The 14,990-nt window shown below is 48.9% G+C and overlaps 7 protein-coding genes across 7 annotated transcripts; 1 reads left to right on the forward strand and 6 right to left on the reverse strand.

Moving 5' to 3' along the window:
- Positions 1-2,398: 2,398 nt before the first annotated feature.
- Positions 2,399-3,313, reverse strand: EDB91DRAFT_1080324 (uncharacterized protein; the record flags this gene model as incomplete). Its single annotated transcript, XM_041315212.1, has 6 exons — positions 2,399-2,524; positions 2,576-2,614; positions 2,652-2,690; positions 2,747-2,902; positions 2,943-3,010; positions 3,064-3,313. 6 exons carry the CDS (start codon positions 3,311-3,313, stop codon positions 2,399-2,401), a joined length of 678 nt encoding a protein of 225 aa, XP_041179357.1.
- Positions 3,314-3,928: 615 nt separating this feature from the next.
- EDB91DRAFT_1120734 (uncharacterized protein) lies at positions 3,929-4,458 on the reverse strand (the record flags this gene model as incomplete). Its single annotated transcript, XM_041318206.1, has 2 exons — positions 4,254-4,458; positions 3,929-4,103 (listed from the first exon to the last, which is right to left on the reverse strand). A coding segment is annotated over exon 2 (175 nt), but the record flags the coding sequence as incomplete, so codon positions are not given.
- Positions 4,459-4,751: 293 nt separating this feature from the next.
- Positions 4,752-6,335, forward strand: EDB91DRAFT_1269752 (uncharacterized protein; the record flags this gene model as incomplete). The annotated part of the gene is made up of 5 exons (XM_041324556.1): positions 4,752-5,087; positions 5,174-5,265; positions 5,317-5,508; positions 5,574-5,664; positions 5,715-6,335. 5 exons carry the CDS (start codon positions 4,752-4,754, stop codon positions 5,865-5,867), a joined length of 864 nt encoding a protein of 287 aa, XP_041179359.1. The 3' UTR covers positions 5,868-6,335.
- On the reverse strand, positions 6,336-8,206 carry EDB91DRAFT_147481 (heterokaryon incompatibility protein-domain-containing protein). The gene is made up of 3 exons (XM_041326232.1): positions 8,141-8,206; positions 6,637-8,083; positions 6,336-6,592 (listed from the first exon to the last, which is right to left on the reverse strand). The coding sequence occupies exon 2, from the start codon at positions 8,056-8,058 to the stop codon at positions 6,685-6,687; it is 1,374 nt and encodes a 457-aa protein (XP_041179360.1). The 5' UTR covers positions 8,059-8,083; positions 8,141-8,206; the 3' UTR covers positions 6,336-6,592; positions 6,637-6,684.
- Positions 7,898-9,595, reverse strand: EDB91DRAFT_147498 (kinase-like domain-containing protein). The gene is made up of 8 exons (XM_041326233.1): positions 9,342-9,595; positions 9,176-9,290; positions 8,875-9,120; positions 8,793-8,823; positions 8,702-8,739; positions 8,432-8,638; positions 8,141-8,377; positions 7,898-8,083 (listed from the first exon to the last, which is right to left on the reverse strand). The coding sequence occupies exons 1-8, from the start codon at positions 9,365-9,367 to the stop codon at positions 8,063-8,065; spliced, it is 921 nt and encodes a 306-aa protein (XP_041179361.1). The 5' UTR covers positions 9,368-9,595; the 3' UTR covers positions 7,898-8,062.
- A 1,282-nt stretch (positions 9,596-10,877) lies between these two features.
- Positions 10,878-13,314, reverse strand: EDB91DRAFT_1246276 (quinon protein alcohol dehydrogenase-like superfamily; the record flags this gene model as incomplete). Its single annotated transcript, XM_041322638.1, has 7 exons — positions 10,878-10,907; positions 10,960-11,069; positions 11,553-11,763; positions 11,816-11,983; positions 12,037-12,123; positions 12,183-12,209; positions 12,265-13,314. The coding sequence occupies 7 exons, from the start codon at positions 13,312-13,314 to the stop codon at positions 10,878-10,880; spliced, it is 1,683 nt and encodes a 560-aa protein (XP_041179362.1).
- Positions 13,315-13,645: 331 nt separating this feature from the next.
- EDB91DRAFT_1335323 (uncharacterized protein) lies at positions 13,646-14,444 on the reverse strand (the record flags this gene model as incomplete). The annotated part of the gene is made up of 3 exons (XM_041325488.1): positions 14,227-14,444; positions 13,891-14,153; positions 13,646-13,847 (listed from the first exon to the last, which is right to left on the reverse strand). The coding sequence occupies exons 1-3, from the start codon at positions 14,296-14,298 to the stop codon at positions 13,646-13,648; spliced, it is 537 nt and encodes a 178-aa protein (XP_041179363.1). The 5' UTR covers positions 14,299-14,444.
- Between the last annotated feature and the right edge of the window lie 546 nt (positions 14,445-14,990).

Consider the following 14,990-nt stretch of genomic DNA (forward strand, 5'->3'; position numbering starts at 1 on the left):
CCACGCGAGGTAGAGAGCTGATAAAATATTGGTAAAGAGAACCATTAAAATATAGATGGAGACCACGTACATCATCAAAGAACCCTGGGGGTAGTCGACGAGCACCTTCTATTCGCGGAACTGGTCTTTGCGGAGCCCGTGGTCGTGTAGCATCACCCTAGGATGTAGATACTCAAAATCATGCAAATGGTCAAGAAATGCATAGCATACATCCACGTTAAACGGCTTCTTGATAGTGTTGACCTGAAAGGATGATTAGACAGATTCATTATTGAGAATGAAACAAACCCAAGCTTACATTGTCCGACAAAAGGTGGTCTAGGCCAGCCTCTTTGACGATGGCAGAAACATCCCATATGTATATGTCATGGCTCTGGCCGCCAATGGTAGCGAGGAACTTTCCATCTGCAGAAAAGGCCACACGGTCTGCTGCATATTCAAGTTGAAGGGGTAGTCCGATGGGTTGATTAGTTTCTAGGTTCCATAGTTGCACTGTCTTGGTCGAACTTGATGCGCTTGCGAGGATGCGCTCATTTGGAGATAGTAAAATGGCCTCCCAACCATAATGTGTGTCAAAAACAGCGGTTTCTGTCCAAGTGGCGGTGTCGAATTTCCTAATGGATCCTGAACGGTATAACCCGGCGAAAAGGGTCTTTCCATCTGATGACCATGTCAGTGACACAGTGAATTCTTTGTGGATTGTTTTAAGTAGTTTGCCTGTGTTGGCGTCCCAGATTTTCAGTCGTTCGGCCGTGCCCGTCGCAATCATTGTACCATCGGGCGAGTGGCTAATCGCGCCCGTGTAGTGATCCCGGCCTTCCTCTGAATCGATCGGTGCCAGGATGATCTTGCCGCTCTCGACATCCCATACTCTGAAACTCAATTTATCGTATCCTCCGATCACGACTCGCCCTCCGTCTGGACTCCAGCACATACACTTCACACAGTTTGGAGTATCTGTGTGCCCCGTCCATTTTTTGATAACCTTGCCCGTTTTGGTATCCCACCATATTAATCCCATTGTCATGACTCGGCCATCGTAACTCCAGGTCCCGCATGCTATTGTCTTGCCGTCTGGTGATAGTGCCATGCGGAGCACTCCTCCACTTCCTTCATCCTTCCAGGGTTCCCCGACCTGCATTCCACTTTCCAAATTCCACACTCTAAGTGAGCCATCCCATGAGCTTGTAATGATCCGCCGTTGATCGGGCAGGCGTACGACGTCAGTGACAGTCCTGGTGTGTCCTTGCATCTTTCGGCGAGGCTTCATCGCTGATATCCCTTGCTTCGCAGGGGCTATTATTGAAGGCATGATTTTGGCTCGAGGACTTCACCTAATGAGTGCAGCACGATTTCAGCTCTTATCCAGCGAACGAATCCTATCACTTACTCGGAGGTACTTGATTATGCCACGGCTCCTCGATAGAAACTGCAGTGGCGTTAAAGTATTGTTCAACGCAGGGTTAAGTCAAGAGAGTGGTTACTGTTGAAGTCCTCTACAGGTGCGTCTTTATCCTTGTGTTTGCTTTACAGCATGAGCGGGCTGTGCAGATCAAGCGCCCAAGCCTCGTTTTCGGGAATTTCGGCATTGAGATTTCAGCATTATATCTGGTAGTCCTGCCATTAAACGAGCCCGCATTCCCCACTGGTCCCTCCCTCCATCACCAGCGATACATATCACGTCCATCGCGTCATCAGCCGTGGCATCACCGTGCATCTTACGAAGGATATCTCGGAAAGCCGTTCCCGTATGATAATCCCTCGGTTGAAAGCCGATCATTGGCATTCGTACCTTGACGATCCAACCATCAAGCAGGGATGCGCTTCTCAGATCCTCGCGCAGCACCATGAGCTCAGAGTCAGAGTGTTCATCCAGACTCAGAGTCTTACTCGAGAGCGTTACAACTGGTCTTTCGTCTCGCACACCCTTTCCAGGCATTTTTGCTAGCGCAGTGGCAGGGCAAAGAGTACATGCGAACCGCGTCAGAACGTGATATCATTACACAAGGGCTTCTGTTTGAACACTTATTATAGTGCCCATCGACGATAAGAATTACACTGCCTAGCCTCGTCCCTAACAGTTGAGCACCATAGCAATGCAAAATCAGGTTCTGATATCGAAACTGAAACATTCCTCGAACGAAAACATATCTAGACTTCGGCGGGCTTGAAATACATGCCCTGGAGTTGTTACAATACCACACAACCTTCTCTTCTCTTTCATGACCGTGTCAAGTACACATTCAATAATGATAGAGTGATCTCGCAGGGAGTAAATGTTTGTGATGTGGACCCCGCACACACAGGCAAACTTTGTTCTGTACGTACCAAAGACGTCTCGCAACCGTTCATGATGCTCAGCATATGCATTGACTAAGTCACTAATTTAGATACTCACTCAAAGTGCGATGGAATACTGTAGTCGCGGCATTTGGCGTGAATCTATTAAGAACGATTCAACACTTGTTGTAGCAGTCGCGTCTACGTTCGGGACAGTTACCATGTCGATGATGAGTATCTTGGACTATGAAGCGCGTCAGTCATATCACAGAGATCTGCTAATTTGGCTATGTACCTTGAGACCCAGTGCACGAGATACATGGCCAAGACCTACCTGTGAGCTGGAATGTACTACTGAGGTCTTGCCTGACTTCAGCAGTTCCCGTCGCCTTGCCCAAGTCCTCAACGTACTGAGAAAAAATATGGAGTGACGCAGAACCAACTAACCAAAATTTCACAAACTTACATCAATGGGATCATCCGCCGATGTATTCGAGAATTGCCTGAAAGTAAGCAAGTCATCCACTTGTACGACATGTTCCTGTGTGCTTTCTGACTCGACTCTGCTGTCTTTTTCTGTTGACTGGCCGACTCGGATAATGGAGGTCGCAATCAACGTAGACTGGGTGTGCATTAGTCAATGCTAGAGACCTCAACAAAACCGCAGCACAAGCTTCATCAACGTCGAAGCGAGCACCGCACCCGTGAAGAAGTCGCCTCCCAATGAGTGCTGAAATTACATCATCAAGGACTTCAAACACGATGAACACACACACAACACACCTCTCAACGACGGCTTAGACACGGCATTGATGGCTTCCAATCTCGCTGACCCAGCACTCGTGCAGGCCATCTCCGTCGCATTTGTTCTGTCAGCAAGCACCTTCGGTCGCCCACTCCCCTCAACCTTCTTATCCTCCACTTTATCCTCCTCTCCGCCAGCCTCGTTGCTCGCTTGCAAGAATCGCAATTTATCCAAGCAGTTTCCAGATCTCCTGGAATGTAGTTTCGATGTGTGACAGGCCTTTGGCATGTGCCCAGGATCCAGGGGATGCCGCGGACGGCTTTGCCGGATCTGATAATTCTGATCTATGTGAGTTTGTCGCATATAGACGGTCGGAGGTGTGGGTACTTCGCTGTGGGTGACGGTTAGTCCAATAAGATGCGGGGACTAGGAAGGGAAGAACGAACCGGATGAAAGCGATGGTGTCCAATGTTAATTCTTCGAGTCTCCAAGGAATGCCATGAATGCATGGATCACAGTTGCAGCTACATCACAAAACTCGACTGCTATGACGTGGATAGATTGGATCAGGAGTTGGCTGTACTCTGGGGCCTGTCATAGGATTAGCTGCGATAATATGTGGGACTACGAGACCGACCCTTTCGAATTCCCGCTCTTGTGTCTCTCGCAGCTGCTTCTTGAAGAAGAGTATGACTTCCTCGACGTCCGATAGCAAGGCAACAAGCGAAGGGAACTCACCCAACGTGTCACATCATTCTTACAATCTAACCTGATAGCCTCTATGATGCTCATCTGCAACGCCTCATCCAGACTCGTCAACTGATCATCAACCACTCCACAACCTTGAGCATCGCACATTGCGCAAGGAATACAAATGTGCTACGTTTGCACGTCACATCTGATTCTGCAGGAGCTCAGGGGCGTCTGGGATGAGGTGTTCGTATTCGCGGTAGATAGTGTACATGGCGAATACAGCGTTCTTGCGGATGTAGGAATGATAGTGCTGGAGGAAGCTGCGGGAGGTGTGGATGACTGGTTCGAAGAGTTTTGCGTCTCTAGAGGAAGCGGAGGGTAGCATCGTGGATGTATTCGTTCGGTTGTTGCTGGAGGAATATCAAGAATGGTATGTCCGGAATTGGGGGATCAGTCTTATCAGGTTGTTTCAGATGGTGTTTCTGGGGAAGGTGAGTACATGCGCGTCAGCAGAAGAATGAATGGAAAGACATACACATTTTGTGCTTGAGTTTCCCGTTTTCGTCGTACTTGGGAGTTGGGAGAGACGAGTTTCCAGTAGAAGTGGAGTGGCTTTTGAGCTACTTGTTTCTGGAGGGGACCAAGAGTAGCGCTGAACGCTGTTGCGACGCCACCAATAGGTTGGCACATGTTCTCTAGTAAAAACAGCAGTGCTGAGCTAGGCTGAGCTTGATCGAGCTCATTGATCAAGGTAGATCCGAAGGTGATCGAACAAGTCACAGGCGCGACATGTCACAAGTCATGAAACGTGTGACATACGCGTCCTTAGGGATGACTTCCTCCAGCGATCCTACTCTGCGCGCTCCCAGGGCTTCTGGCACATCCAACAACTCATGCAGACGTTGACTTTTCTTGAATGTAGTGCGTGGACAGGGTCATGGAAAATGGGTTTTGCGTGAAGGACAAGCTGGGGAAATCCACCACTCCCGAGTTGTTGCCTTCGTTCGCGTTATTAGGTTGCGCGTCCTCCTTCATGCCGGTGCACTGGACACAATTCGGGGCTGCTCTTCATACCAAGGAGGCAGTCCTTGGATTAACAAGATGGAAATACGGAAGGCGCAAAGCCAGTCAACGACACGCTTCCCCATTGGAACTCCATTACAAGCCCGCGACGTCAACCCACTCTCCCGCGAATATTCTCAGTGCACATCACCGTGGAACTCAAATAGGAGGAGGAAAGCACGCAGTCGGACGCTGCTCGTACGTCCCTCGTTATTCACACCCCCCTCTGGCACCATCTTTTTCACTTTCTCGGGAATTATGTGCGGAGCTGAGCAAAAGACTCGTCGTGCTCCATGCGATTGTCGAGGTACGTCATCGAAGGGGCAGGCAGTGTCATTTAATGTGAGTTTTGTCCCCTCTTTTCCAATTGTGGCGATACTAACTCATCTTTAGTCCCCCTTTAGGGCTTCCCTCGCAGACGAAGATGAGAACATGCAGCGCACAGTAATACTCACAGCCGATCTCCTATGCGAACTCGTAAGTGTGTTGTTCTCGAGAGAGCACAGATAAACAGACCAAATATACCCTCCTCACAGAAGTCACCCGCTATTCAGTAACTCCCTCATCGCATCGACTTATGCTACTCTTCTTACTCCTCTCCTCACCCTCTTTTTGCATATCCTGTCATCTCTGCCATCCCTCATCAAGCGCTCCCTGCACAAATACACGCTACATGCGCTTTCTGGATTTTCGGCTCTGTCGATGTCTCAGAGTCGCTGGAAATCTGTGTTGGCAAGAGGAAGGGGAACGAGCTGTGAGACGGGTTTAATGCGATCCATGGCGTACGCCTCAGAAGCTTCCCCGATTTCTTGGCTGGTTGGAAACTTGCTGCTGTTGGCAAGGGTGGCGACCTGAGTGTTAGCTTAGCGGACATTGCTGTTTCGGTATGTTACGACAGTCTTTCGCTCTTCTTTCACCCACTTAACAAATATAGACAGTGCGATATCCGAATCGCATACCTGATGACCAGGATACCGTCGGGTCTGCATTGTCTGCGCTCGGGGACGGGAACTGGAAAATGGGTGACAGGAAGCAAGTAGGGAAAACTCCCAAGTCCAGCTCTGTAGAGGTAAACGAGAAGTGCTGATTCAGCACTTTGTCTGTGGGTTGCGTTTTCTCTCCCTTTCCCGAACACAATTCATTTGATCTGCAGTCGACGTCGACACTCTGATCAGCAGCCTCCCAACCCAGTCACGCACACAACACCGACCTCCTTTCGGTTCTGTGTTCCTCCTCAACAATTGTCTCATACCTTGTAGCTCACCTCGTCTCGCGCACCACGAACCCCAACGCGCCTTCCTTACTGTCTAAGCACAATGAATTTTCTTACCTCGTCATGGCGCACCGCAAAGGCAGGTTACTTCGATGCTAACTTCTCACCCCTCATGCAGGCGCTTGCCGACTATGTACAAGATAAGACGAGCGGCAGCGAGGGAGACGTTGACGCGCTTTTATGAAGAGGTTGGAGAACGACAAAGGTATTAGAAGAGGATCCAGAAGAGAGAAATACTGGTGGTAAAGTTGGTTGTCCCATCGTTACAGCGGTTTATGCAAAAGCAGAAGGAGAGAGTTCAGCAAGAGTGAGCTTCTTGCCTTTGTTGTGTGTGATGAACTGACACTTTACCAAATCTTTTCATGTGTCCGTATCTTGTACGCGAATCTGCTTTGACAACGAGCTTCGTCCCGCAAATATCAAGTTGTCTTGAAGAAGTGAAGTCCCGGATCAGGAATTTTTATAGATGCTTGCACCATTAACAGCTCGATCCAATACAGCTCGGGTAGTAGTGACTTCGTTCTATCTGCAATGCACCGCTGCGTTACTCTTAGAATAGGAGAGGTGAATACGTATAACAAACTAAGTTCGTCATCCCTCCCGCTCAAGTCCATGACCATTATTCCATCACCTATAGCCAAACGCACTCTAGCGTCTTTTCGAAGTCGTTTGCGCAAGAAACAGTCAAAATCTCCTTGGTGACCTCCCTCTTCCAGTGATTGCGCACGGTGTCCATGCCAGGACGGCGAAACCTCTTCAAGAGGAAACACATGTAGCTTTCTCCTTGTTTTAATATCCCTTTGTCAGCGTGGTCATGATCATGGTAGTTAACGATCCCGATCGACCACTCTATCGTAGATGCAGGTGGAAAGAGGTGATATTGCACGACCAGCTTCTTGAGCGGTGATGCCCAGCGGCGACCTGTGGGTCGGGAAAGGAACGTTGACTGGCATTGGCTCTGGTCAACAGAGGCAGGAAGCATGAGCAGTCTGACCTGCACGCCACGCTTCGTAATTGAGAAGTCGGAATCACCACGACCCTCTCCCCACCACGAGATCTGGCGATTCTTGAGCATATCCAGTGCCACCTCGTTTTTCGTATCATAACACCCGGGCTCTGTTGGACAACCGGGAAGCCCGCCGGCCCATACAAGAATTTGCCATTCCTTGCAGTTCTGAATAAGTTCTGCCATAAATCTTTTGAACGCTCGATCTCCCTCTCCATATGCGATCGTCATGCTAATGTCGAAGATACCAGTTAGGGAGTAGGCAATATCTTCAAGGCGAGTTGTCTTCCTGCTCGCGGCCCAGGTCATCTTCTCCCAGGCACGATTTGGCCCGGGGCGAAAGTTGCACAGGTCATTCGGAGGTATTTTGGTAACCCGGGAAAGAGCAGAAACAACCGCCGCGTCATTCTTGTCGTTTGCGTTCTGCGTTAGGGGTGTCCACATAGGACCGTAAAACTTCATCCTGAGGGGGGCAAGGAGCTCCTGCAACGTCCAACCACGAAGGAACCACTCGTCGATTCCTAGCGTCTCCAACGATTGCGATTGAGCCAGATGCACGATGCATATATAAGCATCATGATACCATCTGTACATCGACCGGATGGCTTCGTCGAGCTCTGAGCTGCTTTCTTTGTTAATGCAGCATGTATCAGACCATGCGAGACGGCAACCATGATCCTTTGCTTTCGTGCAAAACTCTTGCAACTTCTCGTAACCCGCTCCTTCAAGTTTGTGTCTCCCCGACTTCAGGTCTTGGAATGTTGGCTCCGATTTTCCCCATCGGTGTGATAGAATGGCGTATTTGAGCATCTTGGGGACCAACCTCGACTCTATAGCAGACTTCCTCGACCATCCCCCGCATCTACGTATGTCCTCCTCGGTGATCTTCTCTGGTTGGAGTATTGTAATGAGTTCTTCCCGCGAGACCAATTTCATTTTTGGGATATAGATCAAATGTGATGGAACCTGATCAAAAACACGTCGTTTGAACTCAGCCATGACATCAGGAATGCCATTGGGAGAACTATGCTGATATCAAAATCAGCTTGAATATAAAGTTGGATTTTGTAAGCGAACTGACCTCCGTAGCTTCCGCGGTCTGTGGCACCTCGGGCATACAACGCAAGCATTCTTCGCGCACAAAGGCTAGGATTTGATCTGCGGAAGGGCGATCTGCTGGCCGAATAGAGAAGCATTGCTGGAGGAAAGATAAATCTTCCTTGCTGACGTTTTGTGGGAATGGTGGGACACGACTTTGATACGGATGGGCTGCTGCAGTGGCAGCTGGAATTTCCGGGGGTTCCTGTCCAGAAAGTACCTAAGAAAGTTGTTAGACATCGTGGTGCCAGTGTTGATGGATAAGGATTGGTACATGGATCATGTTGCAACCGAAAGACCACACATCGCTTTGGGACGTGGGAAGGCCGCTCGAATTACCCTTCATCAACTCGGGAGCTCTCCAGGGAACATCACCCTGACGGGCCTCGTAAGATTCTGATTCTGCGATCTCATCGAGCATTGTGGAAAGGCCGCTACCCTTGACAAAGGCACGTAAACTTGAGTCAACCAAAATGTTATGCTGACATCGGCATATTCGAGTTGGAGATCAGTGCTCGCTTGTCTAAATTTTAGCAAGACTTACACCACTTAGATTTCCGTGAACCACTGCAATAGCGTGCACTAGTGAAACAATCCGCTTAAGAATGCCCACAATCGTATGGGAGAAGACGTACAATACTGCAGTGCTGAGGCAATATCTTGTAGCTGAACAAATTCGTGTTTAGATGGGGCGAAATCATAACCAAAATAACCCACCAGGCGAAAACGTTCATGGCGTGTCAAGGTCTCGTGATGGCTTTTCAATAACTCGATTAAGCTTCCATTGTTGATCCAAGGTGACACAAGGCCAGGTAAAGGGTCATCTCCGTGGACGATCCCAAGCAGAGGCAAAATGTGTTCGTTCTGAAGTCGTCCCCAGACTTTGATTTCTTGTCTCAACTCGTCGCCTTTTTTAGGGAGAAACTCAGAGTCATGCCGAACTCTAACGACCTGGACTGCCACCTGGTGATGTTTAGAATTATCAGCTAGGGTTGATTGCCAGCTAGCGGGGACATACTGGAGAAGATTCAGAAGGCGAATTCCAGCTGCACTTGTAAATATCCGCATAATCTCCCGCTGCAACCGGGGTGGGGTTGTCTTTAACTATCTGATCAGTGAGATCAGGGACGCAACTGAGGCACAGATTCAGCAACAAGAGAACAGCAATGAAAACTCGCGCGTACATAGGAATTTCGAATACTGATGACATTGTTTCTCGTGAGTTGGATGGCTACTGCGCCGTCAGGAGGTGTGGGTCAAGTGTCAAACACGAGTACCATGGAATTTGGTGGGTTTATATTTCCCATCACAGCCTACAGGAACTTTGCGAATCTCTGTCTGACTCTCGAGTCTCAAGGACATGTAAGATATGGCCGGTCTGTGTGAAGTCTGTGGGACAACTAGTCGGGAAGTTCCAAGCTGTCAACTTTGAAGTCCGTCACATGTCAACCCAGGATACTAGGCAGCTATAAGTAGAGCTGCAGTAGATGACATGGCGTTGGCGGGCAGGATATGGGCAAAGGTGGAGGCGGCGGGCAACGAGAAAGGCAACGAGAAATTTCAAGGCAGGTTTAGAAGTAAAGATCGTGATGTCAGCCACGGCCGTATGTGCAGCAGGTGAGAGGCTGATGGCGTGGCGTTTGGTAGTAGATGATATATCAAGCATGAGAACTCACCATTAAGCGGCTTTCTTCCAGGGATATGGGTGAGCGATAGTTCAGATAGCCCTCGCGTGGCTATCCTTCTTTGAGAGCGGTTGAGTCACTTACCAGTAACTACAGATCCCTTATTACGCAATTCCATGACGAACGGTGCTCCGAAGCAGAAACCTGGTGAAGGCCCGGGGTTCAGTGTTTTTATAGTGCAGTGCTTGGTTTTTTCACTCTATTTGTGTCACAACTACATCTCAACCGACTTTGTGGCGCTGGAACAAGGACGTACCATATTTCGCTTGCAGAGCGTTTAGCCAGGCTGGAAACGCGCCCATTTCTGGTTTCCACGCATTCGCAAGCCCCGTTTGGCAATCGTAGTTAGGCGGGTGGTATGGCATTTCCAAAGAAGTAATCAGGCCCCAGGATGAGATAGCCCATTCGTTTCATGATTTATAATCAGAGAAAACGGGACGCACCGCAAGACGCGAAATAAGTTCGACTCACCTGATTGTTTAAGAAACGACGTCGGAGAGGGATGGTATCACCTCCTGTGTTGTAGCCAAGGTAGGAGAATCAGAGACGTATGTTTGGATCCCACGAGGTCTTCGATGCGGACAAGCGTGATCTACCGTCATTTGTGACGATATCTATAACTTGCTATTCGTAAACCACTTGGACCATTCCATCATTGCACGTCGGCATTCTTCCTTCGCACATCCTATCAGAGGCAATGTTGTGAGATTTCAAATCAGTGAGGAAAAAAGCGACGGACATTGACTTTCAGTCTCAACTTTCAGATCTCCCCTCGTCCCGAAGCCATGCAATATGTCGCTGAATATCTGGAAATAGTATCTTTAATTTCCACCGGGATGTCTTTAGCGCTTCGTCGGAACAGCGCTAGGAATTCAGAATCTGCCTCTAGGAACTGGTATGAGCAAAGTACGTGTCAAAGAGAATCGGAAGACATGTTTCTACCTGCACAAGAGAATAAAAGAGGCGCTGATGATATGGTTCGTTCAGTGCTGGTATTGAGAAGTATTTCACAGGCGCCGCTTATGTAGAGGATGTCTACGGCTTGTGGATATCCTCTGTACATGCCTTCAAAACCTCACATGCAAACTCTGCAAAAGTAGAGAGACTTGTCACATACCGCATCAGTAGCTGCAACATGAAAGACATAGGGCACGGCAGAATTGAGTCCCCCGCCACCAGGGATGGGGCCAAGGTCAACTTCTGGCTGGCCAAGTTGTGCTGAAGCTACTGCGAGAAGAATGTGAGCAGAGTCTGCAATGCGACCTCCAAGCCACCACCGGGCTCAAGTAGAGAAGCCGAATGACAACACAATAAATAACAGCTGATTTTGACGACACAGCCTGGTCAGTTCTCCTCGCTCGATCTCGTGCGACTGCGAGGTAGGGACATTTTAGCACAATTGACAATCGACTTAATGATAGACGGCGCGCCGCTGGTCCTAGTGCATGTACTTTGCACTGTAACACAATGAAATCAGCGTGATCATGTCCAATGGAACTTGCTGCATGCGGCAGGAGTCTACATAGGGCAATAAACAAGATTTTTCAAGGGATAGCGGAACCACGAGAGACACAGTACAGTGATGGAGTGCAAGAGAGCGATGAAAAACTACCAGACGAGATAAAACAGAAAATGTCAATGAAGCGCCGAAGATGACATGTTGCTTCCCTAATGTTGGCCATCTGTGTGTTGAACAGGCTTGCAACAAACCCAGGACATCAAATGAGCGCGCCATCCAGTAACTGTGATGGTGAGATGAGGAGGCGAAGTTGTACACGCTGCGCCCGCGATGCCAGTCGTGGATATCATATCTGCGGTAGGTTGTGGCTGCGACAATGATGGTGGGCTTTGAGGCGTTCCGATGTAAGTATTGTGGATTGGGTGGTCGAGAAGAGCTCTGCCCTCTCGTGTGATAGATTCTCTGCATGAAAACAAGTCAGTGTCGGAGAAGAACCGAGTGGGAAAAAATGTACAGGCTTGCCCGGTGCGCATGGGACGTCGACCACTGGTATGTTTCGCAACCGGATATCGCGCTCAGTGTCTCCGCGTGGATTGGAGTAGCGGCGCCAGAAGGAAGGTAAGTGATTGAGAAGAGTGCGCTGAGGCTGTGCTGTGGTGCGTCGCCCACGCGAGGTAGAGGGCTGATAAAATATTGGTAAAGAGAACCGTTAAAATATAGATGGAGACCACGTACATCATCAAAGAACCCTGGGGGTGGTCGACGAGTACCTTCGATTCGCGGGGCTGGTCTTTGCCGGGCCTGTGGTCGTGTAACATCAACCTAAAATATAGATACTCAAAATCATGCAAAAGGTCCAGAAACGCATAGCATACACCCACCTTAAACAGCTTCTTGATAGTGTTGACCTGAAAGGATGATTAGACACATTGATTGTTGAGAATAAAACGAATCCAAACCTACATTGCCCGACAAAAGGTGGTCTAGGCCAGCCTCTTTGACGATGGCAGAAACATCCCATATGTATACATTCTTAGCTGGGCCGCCAGTAGCGAGAAACTTTCCATCTGCAGAAAAGGCCGCATAGTGCACTATGTATTCGAGGTGAAGGGGTAGTCCAATGGGTTGATTAGTTTCTAGGTTCCATAGTTGCACTGTCTTCTCGGTCAAATGTGTACATGCGAGGATGCGCTCATTCGGAGATAGTGAGATGGCCCCAATATATTGTCGGTCAACAACCACAGTTTCTGTCCAAGTGGCGGTGTCGAATTTCCTGATTGATCCATATGACCCGGCGAACAGGGTCTTTCCGTCCAATGACCATGCCAGGAACGCAGTGCGTCCCTTGATTGTTTTGAGTAGTTCGCCTGTGTTGGCGTCCCAGATTTTCAGTCGTTCGCCCAAGCCCGTCATAATCGTTAATGTACGATCCTCGGGCGAGATTTTCAGTAGGTCGGCCGTGCCCGTCACAATCATTGTACCATCGGGCGAATAGCTGATCGCATCCGTGCGGTGATCCCAGCCTTCCTCTGAATCGATTGGTGCCAGGATGATGTGGCCGCTCTTGACATCCCATACTCTGAAACTGAAGTTATCCCAGCCTCCGATCACGACTTGCCCTCCGTCTGGACTCCAGCAGATACACTTCACACAGTTTGGATCATCTGTGTGTCCCGTCCATTTTTTGATAACCTTGCCCGTTTTGGTATCCCACCATATTAATCCCATTGTCATGATGCCATCGTGACTCAGGGTCCCGCATGCTATTGTCTTGCCGTCCGGTGATAGTGCCATGCAGAGCACTGGTCCACTTCCTTCATCCTTCCAGGGTTCCCCAACCTGCATTCCACTTTCCAAATCCCACACTCTAAGTGAGCCATCCCATGAACAGGTGATGATCCGCCGTTGACCAGGCAGGCGTACGACACCAGTGACAGTTTTGGTGTGTCCTTGCATCTTTCGGTGAGGCTTCATTGCTGATCTCCCTTGCTTCGCAGGGGCTCTTGAAGACATGATTTTGGCTCGAGGACTTCACCTAATGAGCGCAGCACAATTTCAGCTCTTATCCAGCAAATGAATTCTATCGCTTACTTGGATATACTTGATTATGCCACGGGTCCTCGATGGAAACTGCGATGACGTTACAGTCTTGTTCGATGCAGAGTTGAGTCAAGAGTGGTCGCTGTTTACAGCTACTGTAGAGATACGACACTAGGTTCGTCACAGGTCACAGCCCTTGACGAATCGAATCTATTTGGTGTGACCGTCACATGGATTTTGGCGGGACGAAGCTAATTTGTGACATATGGAAAAAAAAAACATAAGAAAAAACATAGGTTGTGCACTAATAGGACCAGAAATCATCATACATTGAATTTGCGATGCGTCTACACTTTCCACGCCCATACTCAACCTTCAGAACACTGTTCGAGCCACCTTCCACATCTTCAGCAGCAATGTCACCCACATCATAGACTTCGGAGTGGTTTGCACACGAAAGTCCACCATCTGCATTGATACGGAAGTCAGAACGGACATGTTCACCCCTGGAAGCCATATGGTCAAGAAGTGCATCCATTGGCACGTCACTGGGATTCAACTCCGATAGCATTAGTGGCCTCGTCCTCTGACTCGGAGTCTGTTGCCTGGTCGATGCTGTCAGTCTTGTACTGAGCAGTAGCAATCCTCGCCCATCCAGCTAGATCGTTCTTCTGAACATCGCGTAAATATTGCAATGCCTCCCGACTTGTGAGACTCGCAAACGAGAGATTGAACTTCTCCCCGGCCTTACACCGGAGTCTCCAAGTCCACTTGCTACCATTCAGCGCTATGCAAGGCGAATCCATGACAAGCTGAAGCAAGTTGCTGCAATCACGAAGCAGCATGTCAGAATGACAGGCACTTGAAAATGGATCATAGACTCACCTGGCAGGCTTTAAGACCACGGAGTCTCCAAGTCCACTCATTACCATTCAGAGCTATGCGAGGCGAATCCATGACAAGCTGAAGCAAGTTGCTGCAATCACAAAGCAGTATGTCCGATGGTCACTGTTCACCCGCGGGCGAATCTATTTGGGTATGGTCACAGGTCGCATGGACATTCGAACCTGTGACACTGAGTGTGACGTAGTCACAGGCTGCACATGACGAACCTAGTGTTGTATCTCTACAGTATTTGCGAAAAGGTTGTCAGTACGCGTGATCTGAGAGAATAAGAAAATAAAAAAATAAAAGTCCTGGACCTGCAGGCTATACTGTCATTCTATTGCATTAAAATGGGCTAAGTGTCAGTGGAGAGTGATGCATGGGGGGTGCTAAGTGTGGGCTGCATTACCTTCTCACCCAAACTGGCAGTGTAATGCCTTACAGTCACCTCCTCATGTTAGGCCTCCCCACACTATTCCCACACATTACATTTCCGCATTTTTCAATCACACAGTGTGGGAATTACCCCACAACACCCAAAACATCACCCAATATGGTATACCCCACAATTTCAATTATTCCCACACCCTCCCCACCTCACTGCAGCTTCACCACCACACCACAATAGCTCCCCCTGTATATATATGTATACATAATACAATATAATAGACCGCTTTTTTGTTTATTTGTGTGCCTGCTCCTGCTCCAGGGGCCATTCAAAATAGGGTAGGGTACAAAACACTTTCGCATTTTTGCCCCTTTGA

The sequence above is a fragment of the Suillus paluster genome, assembly GCF_016628075.1.
Source record: "Suillus paluster strain FC165 chromosome Unknown EDB91scaffold_14, whole genome shotgun sequence".
NCBI classification, from domain to species: Eukaryota; Fungi; Basidiomycota; class Agaricomycetes; order Boletales; family Suillaceae; genus Suillus; species Suillus paluster.